This window comes from Mchenga conophoros, linkage group LG22 (genome assembly GCF_057382185.1).
Source record: "Mchenga conophoros isolate Kocher_MC1m ecotype Shallow Benthic linkage group LG22, M_conophoros_male_GT1.1, whole genome shotgun sequence".
In the NCBI taxonomy this organism is placed as follows: domain Eukaryota; kingdom Metazoa; phylum Chordata; class Actinopteri; order Cichliformes; family Cichlidae; genus Mchenga; species Mchenga conophoros.
The window spans coordinates 20,408,323-20,431,602 of record NC_140546.1 but is presented as its reverse complement, the minus strand read 5'-3'; the positions used below and the strand labels follow the sequence as shown (position 1 = coordinate 20,431,602).

The 23,280-nt window shown below is 40.9% G+C and overlaps 1 protein-coding gene across 3 annotated transcripts in view; it reads left to right on the top strand.

Moving 5' to 3' along the window:
- The window catches only part of LOC146549373 (uncharacterized), a 58,464-nt gene that overhangs the window by 13,465 nt on the left and 21,719 nt on the right, over positions 1-23,280 (top strand). For 2 of the 3 annotated variants that reach the window (XM_085261512.1, XM_085261511.1), the window contains exons 2-20: positions 7,099-7,167; positions 7,598-7,622; positions 7,725-7,742; positions 8,006-8,074; positions 9,239-9,375; positions 9,463-9,570; positions 15,267-15,324; positions 15,408-15,455; positions 15,813-15,881; positions 16,099-16,238; positions 20,829-20,954; positions 21,054-21,111; positions 21,212-21,280; positions 22,152-22,240; positions 22,379-22,447; positions 22,569-22,590; positions 22,667-22,693; positions 22,816-22,881; positions 22,967-23,106. In XM_085261512.1, the coding sequence (XP_085117638.1) occupies positions 7,099-7,167; positions 7,598-7,622; positions 7,725-7,742; positions 8,006-8,074; positions 9,239-9,375; positions 9,463-9,570; positions 15,267-15,324; positions 15,408-15,455; positions 15,813-15,881; positions 16,099-16,238; positions 20,829-20,954; positions 21,054-21,111; positions 21,212-21,280; positions 22,152-22,240; positions 22,379-22,447; positions 22,569-22,590; positions 22,667-22,693; positions 22,816-22,881; positions 22,967-23,106 (1,407 nt within the window). Of the gene's footprint in view, positions 1-7,098; positions 7,168-7,597; positions 7,623-7,724; positions 7,743-8,005; positions 8,075-9,238; positions 9,376-9,462; positions 9,571-15,266; positions 15,325-15,407; positions 15,456-15,812; positions 15,882-16,098; positions 16,239-18,898; positions 19,325-20,828; positions 20,955-21,053; positions 21,112-21,211; positions 21,281-22,151; positions 22,241-22,378; positions 22,448-22,568; positions 22,591-22,666; positions 22,694-22,815; positions 22,882-22,966; positions 23,107-23,280 lie in introns of those variants that run through there. The other variant, XM_085261513.1, reaches the window with a different exon arrangement.

The following is a 23,280-nucleotide window of genomic DNA, read 5'->3' as shown; positions in this document are numbered from 1 at the left end:
GTCCACTTAAAAGGCACTATTGAGTGGGGAAGAGCTCTGGCCAGGGAATTAAGGGGTTGCAACTCACTTTTTTGATAATTGACCTTATATCCTGACAGTGTACCATATTGGTCCAGTATGTCAAAAAGCACCGGGAATGAGTTTAGAGGGTCAGAAATGTACAGGAGCAAGTCATCTGCATAAAGGGAGAGTTTGTGAGTCACACCGAACCTTGTAATGCCTTTAAATCTATCCTCTGAACGCAGCCATATTGCAAGAGGCTCGATAGCAATGGCGAATAGGAGGGGTGAGAGAGGGCACCCTTGCCTAGTGCCCCTCTCAAGTGGAAAAGGCAAAGACAAGTTGTTGTTAGTACGAATACAGGTGGATGGTGAGGAATATAGTAGCTTAACCCAGAGAATAAAGTCAGCCCCCAAGCCAAACCTATCCATCACCTCATAGAGGAAGCTCCACTCGACGCGGTCGAAAGCTTTCTCCGCGTCAAGAGATACCACAACCTCTGGAATTGAGTTGCACGATGTATGGATAATATTCAAGAGGCGTCTTGAATTGTCATATGAGTGCCTGCCGGCCATAAACCCCGTCTGGTCAAAGGCGATAATTTGTGACAGAACACGTTGTAGCCTAAGTGCGAGGATTTTAGATAGTATTTTAAAATCAATATTTAAAAGAGAAATTGGTCTGTAACTACTGCACAACAAAGGATCCTTATCCTTTTTCAAGATTAAACAAATAGTAGCTTCGGACAAAGTCTTGGGTAATTGACATTTTGAAAAGGCTTCATTATACATATCTTTCAACAACGGTGCCATAAGATCAGAATTGACTTTATAGTATTCTGCAGAGTAACCGTCAGGGCCCGGCGATTTACCTGTGTTTAAGGATTTAATGGCTTCTTGTACCTCTACTACAGTGATAGGTCCCCCTAATCCTTTCGTCAGATCTCTATCTATTCTTGGAAAATGTATATTTTGGAGAGTTTCTTCTGATAGAGGGGGAGAACTTGAAGTGTACAGATTGGAATAGAAACTTACAAATACTTCATTAATTCCCTCTGGGTCCGATATTATGTCACCAGCAGCAGACTTGACCTTTGGGATTAGCTTAGAGGTTGCTTCGGCACGGGCTTGATAAGCCAGAAGTTTCCCTGCCTTGTCGCCAGATTCAAAAAAGCGTTGCTTAGTCTTAATTAATTGAACCATAGCTGTTGCGGTGGTGGTTAAATTGAGACTGGCTTGAACTTTCACACGTTCTGTATAGAGGTTAGGATCTGGGTTTGATGCATATCTGCCATCTAGATCTTTGATCTTATTCAATAAACTGGACGTGTAAGTTAACTCTTTCTTCTTTAAATTTGACACAAATCCTATAAGCTGGCCTCTCATGTAGGCTTTCGACGTTTCCCATAATACACCTCTTGACACTTCAGTAGAATCGTTCAACTCAAGGAAAAGTGAGAACTGTGATCTCAAAAAATGTGTGTAGTCATCCCTTATCAACAGGCTAGAATTAAATCTCCAATGTTTAATGGGTCGAGACGGGGTCGCTAATACCACATCAAAAGAAACTGGTGAATGATCTGAAATGGCGATAGCATGATACTGACAATGGCTAATTTTACAGAGAAACCTAATATCAACAAGAAAAAAGTCTATACGTGTATATGTACGGTGGGGATGAGAGAAAAAGGAAAATGCCTTAGTAGTGGGATTCGCATGTCGCCATGGATCCACAATCCCCAGCTGAGTTTTGAAAAATTCTAGGGTTTTAGCAGATTTATTCAGGGAACAGGCCTTAGTTGACGATCTATCCAGCAGAGTGTCCTGAACCAAGTTAAAATCACCTCCAATAATAAGATGATAGTTTTCCAGATTTGGAAGTGAAGAGAAAAGTTTAGCTATAAAAGAGTCGTCATCCCAGTTCGGCCCGTACACGCTAGCCAGTATCACAAGTGAGCCCTGCAAGTTTCCTGACACAAATGTGAAACGGCCATCTGGATCAGCAATAACTTTATGTTGCTCAAACAGAATATTATTACGAATAAGTATGGCTGTCCCTCTGGCCTTGGCGTTAAATTTGGAATGATATATATTGCCGATCCAGTTTCTCTTGAGTCGCCTCACTTCTCTGTTGCAGAGATGTGTCTCTTGAAGAAAAAACACATCTCCTTTAAGCTGCTGTAAATGCGCCATAACTTTGTTAACTTTGGTTGCATTCCCCACCCCTCTCACATTCCAGGAGACAATTCTAAGACCATTGATTGTGCTCGACATACCTTACTATATTCAGACAGGTCTTTGGTTTGACAAGTTGACCGTGGCCAGGGGAAAGCTGGTGTCTGTATTTGAGGTAGTAGACTGTGAACAGAACAGGGGAAAAAAACAAAAAACAGAAAGAAAAATAAGTAAATAAAATAAAATAAATAAGAAACAACAACAACAACAACAACAACAACACAATACATACATGCAGATCGAACAACATAAATTGGACCTGGATACCCCCGAAAACAAAACTTGCAAGTGTCCATTGCACAGCAGGGTGTAAACATTCCCATGTGAAGACTTCGCCATCACAACTCTTATCAAATGGCTTGCTTCCCTGTGGCGGCAAGGTCTCACTATGAAAATATGCCTTGTCAATATTCTGCTAGAAAAAATTGAGGAACTAGGATGTATCTTACTATACAAAAACGGACAGAAGAAAAGCACAAAAAAGGCAGGCTGGGGTATTGTTGTCCCCCATTTGTACATGGCAGGAATCAAACTGTAGGAGAGGCAATAATAATGAAAAAATGTGTGTTTATATAAAGTAAAACAGTATATACATATATGTATACGTAGCAGACTAGCGTGCCAACAGTGATATTAGAACAAAATATAAACAGGGGTATTATAAAGGAAAATGAGAGAAAAACAGAAAAAACAATGAGGTTAGAATTACTCAAACCATGCTGTCCTCTAGGTACCAAACATCAAACTAAAATGTCATGAGCCCTTCTATGGAAGTGGCAGGATCCAACCATGACCCTCAGATCAGGTTTCCAGAATGTTAGAACTCAGGGGACGGTGTAAGGCGATATAGCTCCGAGCGTCGCCTGGTGACGCCAGTCGCTTCCGGTTCCCTTCGTCAGTCATAACGAACAGTTTGGCCGGGTAGCGAAGCTGAGGCTTGAGTCCAAGATCGTACAACTCCTTCATAACTCCGCGGTAAGCGGACCGTTGTTCCAGCACCTCAGGGCAATAGTCCTCGACAATATGGATGGGGGTGTCCTTATATTTCAGTTTACCCCGCATTTCCCGAGCTTTGCGCACAACGAGCTCACGGGTCTGGTAGCTATGGAAACAGACAACAACCGCTCGGGGTTTCGCGTTGGGGCCTGGTCTTGCCACCAGTGCCCGGTGGGCTCGATCCAACTCCGGGGCCGTTTTCAAAACGTCCACTCCAAATATGTCCACAAGCACCTGAGAAAAGAACACAGTCGGCCTGGGCCATTCAATATTTTCAGGGACCCCCAAGAGGCGAATATTGTTGCGGCGGCTCCTGCTTTCAACGTCGATTAGCCTAGCTCTCAGCTTCTCGTTATCCTCCGCCACCACCGCTAACTTAGCCACCACGTTCTGGAGCTCCGCGCTCGTAGTTGTGGCCATAGTTTCCAAGGCTGTAATCCGTTGGTCATGGTTGTTGAGAGTCGTTTGGATGCTGTCCAGCTTGTTTTCAAGTCGCTGAACGGATGTCTTGAATTCTGCCGAAAGCGAGGCTTTATGCTCGTCCAGCGTGGTCTTTAGCATAGCCATGATGGCTTCATTAGCCGCACCGAGCTCATCTCTTTTTTGCTCCTGGTTCCTGGTGTTTCTACTGGTCATCTTGGCAGATTATGACACCAGACACACAATACCACCAATACAACTCCACACTTTGTTGCGGGTAGTGAGAAATTATCAAGTAGTTGTGATAAAAGTAGAAGCCCTGCGAAGAGCGACTATTTCGACATGCCGTCTACCGGAAGTCCTCGCGTCTTCAATGTGAATCTTAAACAAATGTATAGGACTGGGTTGTTGTATTTATTATCGGGCTGGTCTAAAACAGCCCCTTTGTTAAGATTGAATTAGGTGATTGTTGTCAGGATAAGGAATGTTATTTTACTGTCACTGTGTTATCATTCACGTGTACTGTCATTATTTCATCATTACTTCATTAGTCTGCATCACTTATCATCAGTTTATCATCAATATTATCATGTATCATTTATCATTTAGTAAATCTGCTAACGGTGTGGTTACTGAATACTCTTGTATTAACACGCAGAATAAAACACATTCTAGAAAGCACCAGCATGGCTGTAGGTCCAGGCAGTCCGCAGTCGGATAAGGACACCGAACTTTCGTTGGCCTGGACCTACAATCTCACAAAACTGCACGCTCGTCTACACAATTGGTTATGTTCCCAGATACCGATGATGGAAAACATCTGGTTTCAAGCCTGGGAAAGGGTTGTTGTTCTGAGAAGAGTTCCAGGAATTGTCCTGACGTCATAATGGCTATAAAGCTTTCTGTAACGGGCAGAGAGACGAAGACTGGCTTCCCACACTGTACAGAGTGTGTGTGTTTAATAAATCACTTTTTTGACACCTCCTAGGACTCTGTCTGCGCTTATTTTTCCTTCCAAATGAAAAGAACCTTACATTGTGGAACTGTAGATGGTATCATATTGCTAGCATGCCCTGTGTTAGTACAGCAGAAAATGGTTATAGAATAGAAGCAGCATCACAGGAAAGTGTGCAGAAAGGCAGCATTAACTGCCGTCTGACACATCTTGATAAGTATAGGCAAAAGCAGAACTACGTAAGGAGCTTGACACGCTTAAAGACCCCACGTATAACCACCCACGCTCATAGAGAATGAGGATGTGCGCAAAGAAAGGGAGACAGAGATGATGGGCAGAACCATAAAAGGAGAGGTGAATCGATGTGTAAGACTGTAAAAGGAAAAGATAAGAATGTTAAATGAGGAACGAGATGTTTTGATTGAAACCGTCCTGAATAACAGGAAAAGTAGGCGCTGAATGAGAAACCAAAAAAAAGTATAAATGTAACAGACTGAGGAAGTGCCTTTCAGATCTGCTGGAGACTTGTGGAAAAATGACAGTGCGCCTTATGGTTCTGGTCATGCTTAGTGACCTCAAACCGATTTTATGTGGTACACAGCGCTCAAAAATCTGTCAGATATTTTAGTACGGCTTTGGTAAGCTACGAAGCCGCACTGCTTGATGGATTGTCAAAGCATTACAGCTTCCGTAGTCAGGAGCCGCGAAGTAATCGGGGTCCAAACTCGGCTTCAGGTCCTAAAGTCAAACGAACACTGTGGCATCGCTGAGCGTTAAAAAATGTCTAAATGCCTTCGTCTTTAATAAAATGATCAGTGTTGCTGCTTTACCAGGTGTAACAATTAAGTTTAACATCCAGGCATCCATGAAAACAGAATTTATTAATTTTTACGGAGTTAGAAGTTAGCAGGAAGTTAGCTCGCTAGTTTCTACTAAATATGACATACCATGTTCTGAGTGAGGGATTTCAGAATAAATTAAAACGTACAGCTCTGCTGTCTCTCCCAACATAAATGAAGACGGGAAACAAACAGCAGTGACGTTTGTGGGGTTACTGAAGTTGGGATAACTAGTATATAATGATGTGCTATGTTATCGCTAGCGACACAGCTATGTTAGCATAACATAAACGCAGTGAAGCTGGAGGATGAATGCTAACTTTTTTTCCACACGATAAATGTTTATGTGAGGGTTCCTATCTATTGTCGATCATTTTTACAAGGGCGATTTATTTATTCTTTTTATATTTGCCCATGAGTAAGTTTGCTAATAATGTTGTTTGAAGCTAACCGAAGCAACCATCACAAATTAATAATAGCACTGTTTTAACGGCACCCTCCTTCAGCTGTGAGCAAACGCACCCTCCTCAGAGGGCGCACAAATGCAGCAGCGATTCATTTACTCAAACTCATAACAGAAAGAAAGGCAGGAGCCTATGGCCACAAAAAAACAAAAACATTTTATTTTAATAAAAAACCACAATGGTGGTGAGGGAAACAAAGAGAAACTGGCTTCTTTTTCTACTATAACCGTGTTTACAGACCATTCCAGTGTTTCTGTCTTACAAACTTGACCAAACAACAAATACAAAATTAAACAAAAAGTAACTTCAAAATCAAATCTCTCTTCCAGCGAAAATAAAATAAAGTCCCCAATGTAAAGTTATGTTTGGTTTCTGTAATCTGCCTAACATAGCAGCAAGTGTTATAAATGTTCATGAGTGTAAACAATAAAAGCAGCCTACAGAGGGAAGGAACTTTAAGTGGGTTGGAGGCAACTACTTCCCTCTCACGAGTGGAAAGTTGAGCTCTGTGTGATCTCGTTCCTGATTGGATTTCTGTTTATCCAGCAGTATCAGAGGTGAAACTCTGACACTGGTGTCACCTCGACACTACCTCTGTAAAAAGTGAAAAACCTGTTGATCTAGAATGTATCATGGCATTTAAATACACATCTAAATGGATGTTGTTTAGGGAGTCTACATAGCAGTTTCCATGGATCCTTTTTTCATTTTACATTGCCTGCATGGTTCAGGCTATAAGGGTAGCACACATTGCTCCACAGTGGCATGGCTACAATTTTAAGTGGCAATATTGTTTTAAATCATTATACCGAACCTAGATTGCACATTGGGGGGAAAAGAGAGAACTTTGAATGTGTGCTGATATGGCTTTGGTCATGGGCCTTATGTTTGTTAAATCCTAAATAACCTGTGTAGAAGATAATTTTGTTATATACTAAGATGCAGCTTTCTTTGTCCCGTACCTGTGTTAATCCCTCGACCCCTACATGTAGAGGAAGTTCTGGCTTGCAGGATCTTCACAATTAAGGCAGTATCTTGCTTTATGTCTCTGGAGAAGAGAATACTTGTTTAAAATGACTGGATTTCTGCCTGGCAACAGTGTAAAGCACTAAATTTCCATAACATCTGCCAAACTCTCAGCTGTGTAGCAAAAACCTTTGACTAATGCACCTTTTGTCTTTTTTCCACAGCTCTGCCTCTACAAATTTAGAAGGCTGTTTGATTACAAGAAGCACATATTTTCAGGTGTACATCACCAGGTGGGCATTAGACTTAATATACATTTGGTTTTTTAAAATCTATTTATTTTTTTGGGCATGACATTCTTTCTTCAGTAATGAACATAAAAACAGCTTTATCTATAACTTAACCTTGCATTGGTTATTGTCTCGGTGTGTTTTTTTTGTTTTGTTTGTTTTTTGTTTTGTTTTTTGGGAGGGGGGGGGGTGTTTTGTTTTTTTGTTTTTACCCAAAGTTGCATGTAAACACACCAAACCAGTATAGAAAGGTGCTAACCAGCCAAAGGCTAAATGCACCTGTTATTTTATCTCTGTAATGTGGTAGGAGGAGAAGGAGAATTAATTTGAGTGAGAAGATTAGTTAACTGTGGTACAGTGTAATAAGACAGTCCCCACATTTACCTAAGTAATAATAAACCATCTCTGCATGTTTCCTGTTCTTTACCCACAGAAACTGAAAGACCTTTTCCCAAATGGTAATGCTCAGTTTTTACTTGACATTAGTGTTCATGTGAACTCTGATCTATTATACATTTTCATCTTTTCTGTTTTTCATTTTAATGTTTACCTCTTTTCAGATACGTTTCAGAATGTTGGTAAGTTTGTTTTTTTTTTCTTCCTTCTTGGTGTTAAGTGTTTTTATTTTGTATTTATTGCTGTGCAATGTGTAGAGTTTTTGCACTGGAACTAGCAACTAAAGGCTTACGATGGTCCTGAGGAGGTGGTTGTCTGAAGTTTGTCTTTTTTTTTTTTTTCTTTAAATAAGGTCTAAAAAGCAGGGTGTAGAAGGCTCCCCTATTTATTGGAAGCTTAAGGTAGTCCGTTCTTTCACTTTGACATGTGTTTTTGCTTTTTAAAGCCAAAGGTGTACCTCATATCATTTTTGCGGATCCAGAAAAAAAGAATTGCCTCAAACATCCCATTGTGGGTGAGTACATTTTCTCAAAGTGCACCTTGTTAGATTTGTATTGTTGATTGTCATTTATGCTTAGAAATATCTACTCATATATGCTTAGAGTTGTATAATCAATGTCATGTTGGTAGAGGTTTGATCCTTAATAGTCTGCAAAGACTTTGTGTGCATTCCAGAGTGCTCTGGGATTCACACCCACATCCTGGGAGCATGGGAGAGGTCGTACCTTCTCTTATTATTTTATGGCAGGATAAACGTATCTATGTCTGTTTTAGTCTAAGTGCCTTTTGTTTAGATGAACTGCTGGACTTCCAGACCAGCAGGTTTAGGGAAGTCATTTATGGGGACACACACACACACACACTTACACAACGCACAGGCAAGGTACTCTTTGTTTGTATGTAGACGTCATATTGTATGTTAATGAACCTATGTATATTCATGTAACCTCAATAAAAGAGCAGTGTTACGGGGGTGCGGACGAGAGCGACTGAGGTTAAGCGAAGGAACAGCGCTTGTCGTGGTTCTCTCCCTCATATATGAGTAACACAAAGAACTTTGCCTACTTGGTGTTCAATGCTTTTGCTGTGTAGTTGAATTGTCTTGAACGTTCCAGCGAATAGGTTTGTAGCTTAAACCTATCACACCTACCCTGCTCTACAGGTTTGGTTTTGTGGGTGTTGGGTTTTGTTCGCCATTTTAGAGAGATTTTTGTATGAAAGTTCATGCAAATATGTGTGAGTGTTGAGTTTTCATAAGAACTGGAGGAACCTTTTATTAATGTATTTTAATTCATGCGAGAGATATAGTAGTGTTCTCTGGGAAGGATTTTAGTTGGGATAACATCTTGGCAGAATCAGCTGATGACCAAGACACACTTGAGTGTTTATATGTGCAGCACAATATAGATTAATGTAATCTGTTACTGTCTTTTTAGCCCCTATATGGGTATTAAAAGTAAATCGTCATTGATTTTTACACTTGTTTGCCTTTCGCATTACTGTAGCAGCATTTAAGCGAGTTCAGGAACCTAAATCTTAAGTTTGCTACTGGACAAACATAGGATTTATCACCTAGATGTAGATGAATGTGAAATTGTATTACATCAGCCTGTTTAAAACAAAAGAGCTTGTTTGATGTTTGAAGTAATCGTCCTGTTTCAAATTGACTTTCTTTCAGGCTTGTCTGCGCTGAGTCTGTGTTTCAGTCCAGAGTCACGGACCTCTTTTTACTTGTGTCACATCTGTGGTGAGAAGAGTTTACCTAGTAATGTTTTAAGGCACTTCTTTTCTATGGACCATTACAGCAACTACATTGTGAGTACTGAACAACATAAAATATAAAGCAGGAATATTTAGTGTTTAATTTGTAAGATTAATTCTAACTTTTTGCTTTTTGATAAGAATTGCATGGATCCCAATGCAATGAGTTTCTCCTGGATCCCCAGCAAGAAAATGAAAGAGACTGAACTGAAAAACAGAGTAAAAGAAGAAGCGTCTATGGACTTGCAGGTGTGTGTGTGTGTGCGTGCGTGTGGAAGTAATGTAAGGCAAGGCAAGGCAAGTTTATTTGTATAGCACAATTCAACAACAAGGTGATTCAAAGTGCTTTACAGAGACATTAGAAACAAGAACAAATAAAAAGGATGATTTAAAATTGAATAAAACAAGCAAATAAACTAACTAACTAATTAACAAACAAACAAACAACAGTATATAAAATCAAAACAGATAAAATCAGAACAGTAGATAAAATCAGTAGTTAAATGTAAGTTTTGAAATTTAAGCTTAAAGTGTGGATTTGGTGCTTTATTCAAATGCAGCTGAGAACAGGTGAGTCTTCAACCTGGATTTAAATAAACTGAGTGTTTCAGCTGATCTGAGGCTTTCTGGGAGTTTGTTCCAGATATAAGGAGCATAAAAGCTGAATGCAGCTTCTCCGTGTCTGGTTCTGACTCTGGGAACTGATAAAAGACCGGATCCAGATGACCTGAGGGATCTGGATGGTTCATACTGGGTCAGGAGGTCACTGATGTATTTTGGTCCTAAACCATTCAGAGCTTTATAGGCCAGCATCAGAACTTTAAAGTCTATCCTCTGACGGACAGGCAGCCAGTGTAAGGACCTCAGAGCTGGACTGATGTGGTCCACTTTTTTGGTCTTAGTGAGGACTCGAGCAGCAGAGTTCTGAATGAGCTGTAGTTGTCTGACTGATTTTTTTAGGTAGACCTGTAAAGATGCTGTTACAGTAATCAAGCCTACTAAAGATGAATGCATGGACTAGTTTTTCCAGGTCCTGTTGAGACATCAGATCTTTTATCCTTGATATATTCTTGAGGTGATAGTAAGCTGACTTTGTTATTGTCTTAATGTGTTTTTCTAAGTTTAGGTCTGCATCCATCACTACACCCAAATTTCTCGCCTGGTTTGTGGTTTTTAGATGTATAGATTGAAGTTCTCTGGTGACCTGTAATCGTTTTTCTTTGGCGCCAAAGACTATTACCTCAGTTTTGTTTTTGTTTAGCTGGAGAAAATTGTGGCACAACCAGTCATTGATTTCCTCAATGCATTTACCAAGAGCCTGTACAGGGCCTCGGTCGCCTGGTGACATTGTGATATATATTTGTGTGTCATCTGCATAGCTGTGATAGTTTATTTTGTTGTTGTTTATAATCTGTGCCAGTGGGAGCATGTAGATGTTAAACAGAAGGGGTCCCAAGATGGAACCTTGGGGAACTCCACATGTGATACTTGTCTGCTCAGATGTGAAGTTACCTATTGATACAAAGTATTTCCTGTTTTCTACGTATGTTTTGAACCAGTTTAGTACAGTTCCTGAAAGACCTGTCCAGTTCTCCAGTCGTTTGAGTAATATGTTGTGGTCAACTGTATCAAATGCTGCACTGAGATCCAGTAAAACTAGGACTGACATTTTTCCAATGTCTGTATTCAGACATATGTCATTAAACACTTTGGTCAGAGCGGTTTCAGTGCTGTGGTTCTGTCTAAAACCTGACTGGAAGGCATCGTAGCAATTATTCTGTTTTAAGAAGTAACTGAGCTGTTGAGAAACTGCTTTTTCAATGATCTTACTTAAAAACGGGAGATTTGAGATCGGCCTGTAGTTGTTCATTTGTGTCTTGTCAAGATTGTCCTTTTTCAGTATAGGTTTGATTACAGCAGTTTTTAGTGATTCTGGAAACACACCTGATAATAAAGAAAAGTTGACGATCTGTAACAGGTCTGACTCTAAAGTCTTTGAGACCTTTTTGAAAAAACTTGTTGGCAGGACATCTAAACAGCAGGAGGAGGAGTTCAGTTGACCTAAGATGTCCTCCAGGTCTTTGCTGTTAATAGGTTGAAACTGTTTCATGGTGTTTAAACAGTTTTTTGGTGGACACAGTACATATCCTGGATCTGCTGTTGATGTACCAATTGCTTGTCTAATTTTTTGGATTTTTTCAGTGAAGAATTTGGCAAAGTCATTGCAGGCCATGGTCGAATGAAGTTCAGCTGCCACTGACACAGGGGGGTTTGTTAGCCTGTCAACTGTAGAAAATAAGACCCGAGCATTATGGCTGTTTTTAGTGATGATGTCAGAGAAGTAGGACCTCCTTGCATTCCTCAGTTGTAAATTATAATTGTGAAGTTTCTCTTTATAAATGTCATAATGAACCTGGAGGTTTGTTTTTCTCCATCTGCGCTCAGCTTTCCTACACTCTCTTTTTTCTTTTTTCACCAGTGTGGAGTTTCTCCATGGAGACTTTTTCCTTCCAGAGATAACCTTCACCTTAATGGGAGCAATAGTGTCCATTACATTTAACATGTTAGCATTGAAGCTATTGACGAGCTCATTGACTGACCCTCTGGGCAGGTCAGGTGTTAATGGGAAGACCTGGTTAAAAATTGCACTACTGTGTTCAGTTATACACCGTTTTGTGATCACTGTTGTTGATATATTTGTGTGGGCTGAGATTTTACTTTCAAAGAAAACACAGTAATGATCAGACAGGCCCACATCAGACACAGTAACCTTTGAAATGCTCAGGCCTTTGGAGATCAGTAGGTCAAGAGTGTGTCCTCTATTATGTGTGGCCTCTGTTACATGCTGAGTCAGCCCAAAGTTGCCCAGAGTGTTACTCAGGTCTTTAGTCCCTTTGTCCTGAGGGTTGTCCACATGAATGTTAAAATCCCCAGCAATAATTACACAGTCAAAATCAACACAGATCACAGACAGCAGTTCACTGAGGTCATTAAAAAAGTCTGTGCAGTATTTGGGAGGCCTGTAAACATTAAGAAACACAACTTTGGATGGGGCCTTCAGCTGTAAAGCCACATATTCAAAAGACTGAAAACTTCCAGGAGATAGCTGCTTACATTGAAATGATTCATTAAATAAGACAGCAACCCCTCCTCCTCTCCTGCTCGCCCTGACCTCACTGATAAAACTGTAGTTAGGAGGGGTCGTCTCGATGAGAACAGCTCCACTGTTACTTTGGTCCAACCAAGTTTCAGTTAAAAACATAAAATCAAGGCTGTGCTCAGTGATTAAATCATTAATTAAAAATGTTTTCCCAGCTAGAGATCTAATGTTTAATAAAGCCAACTTAAGTGTTTTAGAGGTATTACTTGTCCCCTCGTGTTTGGGAGCAGTCTGTGGCACACAAGGTATGTTTACTATGTTTAAAGATCTTTTAGAGTGCAGCTCTCTGTGTTTTGACCAGGCCACATGTCTCCTGTCACCTAAAAGTACAGAAATTTTAAAACCTTCTAGTAAACAGGGTCCCAGCTTCTCCTGGGAAAAGTCATCACTGCCATAATCCTCACAGCCCGGACCCTTCACATATCACATATCAGACTGCGGAGACAGGGCATGAAGAGGAACTAAGGGGGGCGAGGCTGGGCAATGTGACTTCGATTGCTCTGTTGAGGGTGGGGCTCGATGGCGAACCTTTGGCCGCTCTGGTGGGGGGTTTATGGGGGACAAAAAGGGATTGGGACGGGGGGTAGATCTGAGCCCAGCATTGACCCGCTCCATCATCTCCTCAGTGAATTTCAGGTGTGGGGAGGAGGGAGAAAGGGAGGGGGAGGAGGGTGATGGCCTGTCAGGGGTTTGGGGGACTGGGGAAGGTCGTGGTCCCTTGTCCTGGTCGTTGGTGTTGTTGAGAGAGTTGGAGGCAAATAGGGACCCCTCTTCTTGCCTTAGATGTCTCTCCTTTCTGAGGCTCTTCCTCAGATGCCATGGATGTCTCTCCTTTCTGAGGCTCTTCCCGGGTGGGGGCAAATGGAGCTCCTCCTCAAGGTTTCTGCTGGGCTTTGTCTGTTTTTGGAGTACTGTTTGTTCCTCTTTATGAGATAACTCCTCGTTTATCTCAGCCTTGGCACCAAGCACAGATGGATGACGTATGGAATAAAACAAGTTGGAGGTGAACAGTTTCACCCCTGACTTGTTAAAATTAAATCCATTTGCTTTGAACAGATGCCTGCGTTCCCAAAAAATATTAAAGTTGTCGATAAAATGCACTGAGTGGTCAGCACATGCTGATATAAGCCATTTATTCAGTGTAAACAACCTGCTGAATCTCTCGTCTCCTCCTCTGACCGGCGGTACAGGTCCACTGATGAATACAGCTGCATTCAGAGAGTTTACAGTATTTAATAATCCAGTAAAGTCCCGTTTCAGAACCTCCGACTGTTGTTTGGACACATCGTTTGACCCTGTATGCAGAACAATGTTTGTCACAGTTGGATATTCATCTGCAATTTGAAGAATTCTCTCCTTCAGGTTGTTGACCATATCGTTAGGAAAGCAGAGGACTTTAGTGTTCTTACCGCACATCCTTTGTACATCCTTTACAGCAGAGTCACCCACAATCAGAGTTTCAGGCCTAGCCTTTAGCTTTCCCTGTGGCCTTTCACTTTTCAACAGATTTTCAGACCTTATTTCGCTGCTTTTAGATGGATGGTTGTCCGATATAGATCCAGGGTCCTTTGATAGTGGAGCAAATCTGTTCTGCAGTTTCACATTCAGTTGTTTTGGAGGTTTGTTGTTAACCTTCCTATTCACGGTTGTCCAGTCCTGTTTCCTCCTGTATACAGGGGTAGAAGAGCTTCTCTGTCTCGTAGGAAGTGAAGGCCAGTCGGTTTCAGAGATTTCAGCTCACTGTGCCCTGCCTGTGATACGTCCTCCCCCTTCCAGGAGACATGATTTATGTCTTGGTTTTGCACCAAGACAGTCTAAGGGGGGATTATCACTTGAGGATTTATAATAATGCACAGAGTCTACTTTCTTGGTCATGTTATCTGTGCTCCTTAGCTGTGTACTAGCTTGCTCATCGCCATTGTTTTGAATCAAAGGCAAGGTTGTTTCATTTCCACACAGTCCATTTACCTCCACGTTTACTTCTAAGCGATGAATTTTTGTCTCCAGTACTGCAATCTTCTGCAGGAGGCTGTGGTAGTCATCTGTGGAGAGGGAAGGCATCTTGTTGCTAGTTAGCCTAGCGGTTAGCACCTTTCCAGGCTATTGAGGCTGCTCGGTGCCCAGACGCTGTAATCAGGCTTCAGCTGTGTCTAGGCCACAGACACACGGAGCGCTGAGGATAAGGTAACCATAAAATGTTGCTGTTTCTGTTAAGAACACTCTAGTCCTAATGATCTACAAGTGTCCAGAAGTTATCGCAGGTAAGCTCACACGGAAAAAAGGGAAAAAATCAGCATAAAAATCAATATAAGAAGCAAAGCATTCAAGAGCAAAGAGATGAAGGAGTATTTCTTCAGCCAATCACATGGCAGTAACTCGGTTCATTTATGCATGTAGACAGAACATATGGTGTGGTTGCTGGTGCCAGACTGGCTAGTTCAGGTGTTTTAAAGCTGCTGATCTGCTGGGATTTTCCCACATGACTGCCTCTAGGGTTTATACAGACTTGTCCAAGAGATTTGCAGTGGCAGGGGGCAAGTTGATACTAACAAGATATGCCTAATAAAGTGTCAGTTGCTGTATATCCAGCACATAACCCTTTTGATTTCTAGTAAAAAAAAAAAAAAATTAGGGAAATTGGTTTGTTTGTCTATCAGGTGGATCATTCTGTTTTTATCTGGTATACGAAAATATCTTAAGAAATGCAGGCTGATCACAAAAGTGTTTTTATTTTTTATAGCTACTGTTCAGTTCTACAGTTATATTCTGCATTTTCTCTCTGCAGATGCTGCATTTACCTGATCGTCTTATGGAAAAGCTTAAAAGCAGCACCTACTCAGAAGGTATAAGATCGATCCATGTAGTGTTTGTGTGACAGTTTTATTTAGTTTTGCACTGCTGAAAATGATCTGAATCTTCTTTGCAGTGATGCTCACTCTAGGTGAAAATGAGAAGCTTCTCAAGCTGATTCAAGGTTTGTGCACTTTTTTTTTTCTCACTGATCAATCAAGTTGTGAATTCAGTGTTTTAACATCTGATTAATTATAATCACAACTGCTGCCATCTGCTGTTTTCAGAGGTGGTTTTTCTCAATAGAAATCATCTTCACCACAAAGTCTGTTTTGTGGCTAGTCTGACACTCTTCATGGTATCGCACATATCATGTTTAAGCCACATTACGTGGTTTGTTTTCATATTATGACTCAAAGCTTTGTCATTTATCTTGTTGTGGCACCTTTATTTACCAAATATATATCTGTTCACATTTACTCTTTATTACTGTCTTTCAGTCAGTGTTTAATCACTTGAATCTAATCATTTTCCCTCTTAGCTTTCAAGCCAGGGAAGATGACGATCCTGGCTTACCAGAAAGACAGCAACAGGAAACATCCGCTTCTTGGTCAGTAACAACCACCAAAATAACAAAGCCATATTTGTTTTCAAATAAACTCATTCATTCATTTGCTCAAGTAAAAGAATGCTCTTTTTTTTTTTTTTGGAGCACTTCAACAGCATGATTAACAATCTCTTTTTTCGTCCTTGACATACCAGCGAGGCAGAGTTTGACAAACTGGTTCCCTCTCCTCTAAACTATCTGTGTCATCGTGATCTTACAGGCATGCAGCACCTCGTCGAGTGCGTTTGTGTCGGAGCAGATGAGAAGAAGCATTACCTCTGCACGCTCTGCGGCCTAACAGTCGGCGCCCACGTGATCATCAAACACGTCCTGAGCTTTGACCACATCTTTTGGTATTTTGTAAGTAGCAGTGGCATCAAAGACCATATTAATTAAGTTAATTGCTTGAGATGAGTTGTAACTTAGAGGATTTCAAATTGTACAGTTTGAGAGTTCAGCTGAGTTGTTTAGAAGGCAATCAGATGATTTGAAGTAGTCGGGCTGATGTAATGGGAAGTTAAGATTTGAGATATGAGTGGATGCGTCATCATGCAGACTTTCAAACTCTTCATCTTCAAATTAAACTACAAGACTAACTCACACTGAGCTCACACTCCTCACCTATCTCTAGCCCAAATCCTTCAAAGAGCAGCTGTCCTCGTCGCCTTTTTATTGACAACTGTTACAATACACATCACAGCAAAAGCACCCCCCCTTGGTTACAAAGACAAGGTACTGTGTGTGTGCGTGTGTCTCTGTGTGCGTGACTTCCTGCTCACCAAAAGGATCATAAAAGCAGGAATTAACATCAAACAGAATCTTCACAAGGGATGTGCTTGTGATAAAGCCTCCCCCAGCATGGAGTGGCTGGAGAGGTGGTCAGAGACAAAGGAATGTCTTGATCCTATAGATTGAACTATAACTTTACAAATTTAAGAAACACAATGACACATTCAACAATTAGACTTAACATAAGGGATCACTACAGGTTTTCGCTTTGGCAGCGGTTGTCCTTCTCTCATGGATTGGCTGGAGCTTTCTTTTGGCGCTGTTAGAGTTTGTATTGTTGATTGTTATTTATGCTTAGAAATATTTAACCATAGATGCTTAGAGGTGTATAATCAATTGTGTAGTGATAAGTTGTGTGATCTTTAACAGGCTACAGAGGCTTGGTGTGCATTCCACACTAGAATGCACACCTACATCCTGGGAGCACGGGAAGAGGTCGCATCTTGTTTTAATTGTTTTATGGTAGGATTAACGTAGCTACGTCTGTTCTAGTCTAAGTGCTTTTCTGTTTAGATGAACTGCTGGACTTCCTCACCGGGGGGGGTCTAGTCTACCCTCTTCCTGACCAAGGATGTTTGACCCTTTGATCAGCAACACACACACACACACACACACACACACACACACACACACACACACACACACACACAGGCAAGGTACTCTTTGTTTGTATGTAGACGTCGTATGTTAATGAACCTATGCATATTCATGTAACCTCAATAAAAGGACAGTGTTACGGGAGGACGGACGAGAGCAACTGGGGTCAAGCGAAGGGACGGCGCTCTGTCCGGTCTCTCCCGTGCACGAGTAACATGAAGAACTTTGCCTATTTGTGTCTTGCTTAGCAGTGTAATTATATTGTCTTCAACGTTCCAGCGGATGGGTTCAAGCTACAAACCTATCAGGCGCCTTCCCAGCTTTGACAAAAGTCCAGCTGGGATAACCACATTTACTCAGGGCCTTCTTGGTGTGAGGTTCCTCTTCTTCCCTGGCCACTGTGTCTGTGGGGATGGTGTTCGCTCTATGTTGTAACATCCTAATGACACCCAGTTTATGTTCCAGTGGATGATGAGTGTCAAACCTTAAATGCTGATCTGTATGTGTAGGTTTACGGTACACATCAGCTTTTAGAGGTCCCCCATTACTGATGGAAATCTCACAGCCTAAGAAGGCTAACCTGCCACTTTTCATATCCTCCCTGGTGAATTTGATGTGTCGATCCACCGAGTTAATGTGATCCGTGAAATGTGGTACGTCCTGAGATTTGATTTTCACCCAGGTGTCATCCACATACCTGTTTCTGCCTGTAGAACTGACACTTGTATGTGAAGTAGGTGGAATTAAGACCGTTCTAAAAGGAAACACACTTGGTTTGTGAATGGTACTCATGGCCATTGATCAGTGGGCTTTGATCAGTGGTTGTTGATCAATGGTTGTGAGAATTTGCATAATTATTGATGAAAAAACTGACCTCCCAGCCCATTGTTCCTTCAGTGGGCTGGCTTCAGTCATTGTGCAAATGTACTGTTTATAAGATTGGGGAAACCTGCAGTCAGCTGAGACTGAAGAAGTCACTTGGATAAGTGACGAAACGTTTCTTCCTCTGAAAACGCTACGTCCAGATGAACAGAATCAACCTTTGGTGATTTACTTACCTGGATGATTGAGCATGCATCAAGAAATTGAATTTGTGATACCACTGGAAAAACAAAGATCCATCTGTGGGGTGGGTGATGACAGTATTTATTTATTTATTTATTTACAATTTTACGTCAAGCAAATACGATTCTTTGATTCAGCTCCTGGACCTAATTGTGGTACGCTTGAACATCACTGCTAGACTCTTTCAGTCAGTCAGCAAAATGATCAATAGATATAAATTTATTAATAAAAGAAATTGAGCACACTTTTTCCACCTCAGAAGTCAATAATACCCTTTTCATCAGAAAGATCTTCTTGCGACTGCTTCGCGGTAGTGTCAACCACTTTGGCACCAGTTTGCTTGAGATTGAAATCTAGGCTTTGATTTCAGATTTGATTTATGTTTGGTTCACTCCCTCCACCCACCAAAGTCACTCTGTGTCCCTCTGTGACATCACTTCAAACGACTTCCTGTTTTATTTTGTAAATTCCTTACCCTTTGTGTCTACATATGGTTACTCCTGCTTTTGTATCTTTCACACATGTGGTTGATTATCCAATCAGCCCCCCCTGTGTATAAGTTTCTTGATTTGCCCATCTCATTTGCTAGATTGTTTATGTATGATTCAGTACTCAAACTTTCCAGCCATTCCTGGTTCAGATTTTTTTCCTTGTGTGTTCCTGTTTGGTGTTGGTTTTCTTTGGGGATTACTTGTTTTCACCTGTTGTGTTTTGTTTTCCCTTTTGGCTCTCTTGCTATGTTTTACTTGACCAAGTGGTTTTTGTATCAGCTTTCTGAAAGAGAAGCTCGCTTTTTGTTAAGTTCCTTTTGGAATTGCATGTGGATCGTCTGTTTGAACTGAGCTGGTCACAGAACAATTTGGCAAACAATGGATACAGCGGACCGTGGATTGCTCCTGCAGAGAGCCGAGAAGGTGCTGTCTTCAAGGAGAAGTCTCTTCTCCAGCATTAACATCCCTGAAGAGATTCAACGCAAACTGAAGCCCACTGTATTGGTAATTTTTTCTAAGCTCAGGTTTTTAGAATACCCGCATGTGACAGATGGGTGCCTTTTGTGCTCGTTTTGGAATATTCCAGTGACTTTTGAAGCCAACGATGGTCTCCTTTCCAGTCAAGCCCCGAGCCTCCAGTTTGTTGGTTCCAGCCTGCTAGCTTCCTTTTTATGAGCTTGCAAAGAATCTTTCAGCTTCCCTTCATAATTCCCAGGAATCCCCTATATGGGGAATGCTTCCACTACTATTTGCATCAAACCTTCCAAAAAGATTCTGTCCCTTTGGATCTCAACTCTCTCTCTTCCTAAATCCTCCCTTCCTTTGTGTCCCTTCCAACTTTCACCTGTCCTCAGCATCATTGGAGCAAAACTGATGGCAGGTGTCGTCTCACATGGCCAGCCGCCTTCTGGCTCCAGAGGGTGATATGGTCCGTGACCTCCGTTTAGAGGAGCATCTTCAGGCAGATTTCAAGCATTTGCCTGTCCTGTGTCCAGAGGATTCGTCTTTGCCTTCCAGCTCTGCCTCTCAGCCCAGCTGCACTCGACTCACCAGACCGTTCCACAACAGTCTCTTATCTTTGAGACACTTCTTAGAGCGTTTACATCTGCCACATGCCCAGCCCTGAGGCAGAGGCAGTCCATTGTATTTTTACCACGTTTTCAGTTTTATAGTTCACAAGGTTCCTCTGCTTTAAACGACTTACTGTTACTATGATGGGTAACCAACTCTGTCTTTGATTTGTCTGTTTGCCTGCGTTCACTGGTAAACTATAGTTTATACTTAAAGTGTACTTGCTTTTTAAAACGAAGGCTTTTCCCAGCATACTTCCTTTACAAATCAAATGTGCAGTCGTCTCTTTCTGATGTAGATACAAGGACTGTGAGTTGCTTTTAGCAATGAAATTTGGAGGTTTTGTATCGGTTGATCTGCTCTTGTGGCAGCCAGTTGATGAAAAGTGGGTTAAAAGCCTCAGGCCAATCTGAATGACTTCACTGTCAGTAGAAAGATTTACAAGACAGAGTGGTGGGGAAGTGAGTGCTGCGTAACAAAGTTCATTGGTTTGAATCTCTGGTTGGCTGGGAGTTTCCTTTTTTCTGTGCCTGCGTGCACTGTCCAAGGACATGCCGGTTTGGTTATTTATTGTTTGACAGTTTGAGTATATCAGCTCTGTGCTGGGCTCATGCTCATGACCTGTGTGTGTGTGTGTGTGTGTGTGTGGTCATTTTAATATCTATCGCGCTAACTTGCTTGAATTACTGCATCTAGGTTAATGTGATTTTCACAGAACAGCCATTATTTTCTTGTGCAGATAAAATGGGAAAGTTATTTCCATTTCGATTGAGTGTACTTTTTTTTTTTTTTTTTTTTTTTTCTTCCCCCATATGAATGTACCTGTGGTGCTCTGTCATTCCTGCGACTCTGTAACGATATGTAAGAACAGCCATGTTTGGCCTTCATTGTAGAAAGGTGGGGAGTAATATGTAAATTACTTTGAATGTCTTTGCAGAAAGTGTGGCATCCCTCTACATTGTTGTCAAAAGAGTGCTACTCGCTGTACAATCCCTCCTTTGAATCCATGATGCTTGACTTGGCAAAGCAGGCGGAGAAGATTCATGGAAAAAATGATTTGAAAGTATGTATATGTGAGGTTTCTATTCAGGCTTTTAAGATGATTGGAGGCGTTAATTTTTCTTAATGTGAAAATACAATTTTATTTATTTTGTTGCTGTAGCAAGTGAGCCTGGAGCCCGCTGAATTCAAGTCCGTAAACTTTAAAAGCTACACAGAAGGTGGGTGTCTAATTTTAAACCTTGGTTTAGGATTTATTCATCTGCACAAACTGGCTTTTTAGTGCAGTGTAGAGTAATGTTGTGCCAATTGATCTTGTAGCTTTGACGACCCTGGAATATATCAAGAAGTGCAGCTTGAAACCAGCCATCAAACCAGGGGAGAAGCTGGGTAATGTATCAGGGAGTCTTATGCTATCAGACTTGAGTAACTGCTGTGTTCAGCACAGCTATGTCAAACTTGGAGATGTTCAAATTGAAGTAAAAGTATATTTTGTTACTGTACATGTGTAGAGTTTTCAGCTACCTGTAGCCAATATGACTATTTGTAATTTTACTCTATATATTCTATCTGAATGCTGTATACTCTGTATCAGTGGGAAAATGAGAGCAAATCTGTGACAGAAAAGCATTTTTTACCAATAATGCTGAATGCTGTCACTTTGCAACAACACAATTTACAGCTGAATATCTAGCAGGGAAGACTTTTCCCAAGCATACCAGCTGTAACAAGTTCCTCTTATTCCAGTACCACGTTCAAATCCAGTGAGCTCCAGAAAGCGCCCTGTTCGTTCACAAGTGTTCATATGTTTGATTGCATGGCTAATCAGTTGATCTGATACAGCTGTGGCAATGCAACTGAAAACACCTGAATTTGATGACAGGTCTGTCCCAATACTCTGGTCTATGCAGTGCATCTGTACTTCTAATTAAGTGAAAACTGGTTATAGTTAAGAACATAAACCACACGGTTGGCTCACCGAGACTATATCGGCACCAATCGAGCTGCCACACCGCTTCACCTAAATGTGGGCCACAGACACACACTAAGGTGGACACGTGTGTAAAATGGCAGCATAATAAGTTAGTATAATAAACTGACACACTGTCTAAAGAAGACAAAATTTAGGACCTGCCAAAAATTCACCAAAACAAAATAAGTTCATTAAAGAAATCAGTTGACAGAAAATCCATGTTTTTATGTCCTTTAAAAAAAACTGTTTTGAAGGTTTTAATGTCATTACAATACTTTCTCTTTTCAGAGTATCATGCTGTCAAAAATGAGTCGGCCCCTGCAAGCGAACCTTCAGAGCTGCGCGCATACTACCCAAGATGTAAACTGCTGTGTCAGGTGATAATTTGTCCTTAATAGCCTTTATGTTGCTGCTGTACCGCTGGCTGCTTTTTTTTTTTTTTTAATAAAAAAATTAAATTTCCAATGCACCGACTGTCTGGACAGTCTTGTTTCACATCTGTCTCTTTGCAACAGGACTGCGGTCTGATGTTGAAAAACATATCTCAATATCTCAATCATCTGTCAAATCCAAGACACAGGGAGGTACAGTGACTGTTTTGATTTTCTTAGTGTTTTTTTTTGTTTTTTGTTTTTTGTTTTTTTTGTTTTTTTTGAGATTTGCTAATTAAACGTGTAGTAAAAACTCTGTTTTGATCTTCTCCAGATGTTGTGGAAACTCTTTGAAGGTACTTTTCTTTTTCATGTTTTGTGTAATAAGAGTTCAAATTAGATCTTAACTTTTTTCTTTTCTTCTTACAACAGAAGGAATTGAAGGCTATGAGAAAAAAGGTACACATACGTATTTGATTTGCTATCACGGAACTCATTATTTTCACATATTTGTATAGTTGTATTTTAGAAAAGTCACAGATGGCCTTCTGCTGTTGCTCAATTCATTCTCTTTATCACAGCTCACTTTTTCCTTCACTTACACTTGTATGTCATGGAGTGCTTCAAGAAAAAACAGCCAGCCATTGGTAAGTTTGCTCGCTGTGTTTTCATACGGTAGATTTGAAAAATGTTTGATATAATTTTGTGTTTTGGTTTCTGTTTTTCTTTTAGGTACAACCTTGATTGTGTCCTGCATTACCACAGAAGTTGATGCAGAGCCTTTTTACATATGCTTTGCTTGTCAGGAGTGTGTCTGTCAGTCCTTGATTGAGCCACACTTAAACTCCCGAAAACATGTTGTGCACACACTGGTGAGGTTTTAAGTTATTATTTACTGCATTGATTAGTATAAGCGACAGTGATGTAGCTGAAATTATATTTTTATTTGGGCTGTTGCTCCAGTGTACTGATATCACAAGTATCACATTAATTCCTACATTTAGTTCATAGCTTTCCTTACAAAATCAAGAAATTAGGGGCAGCTC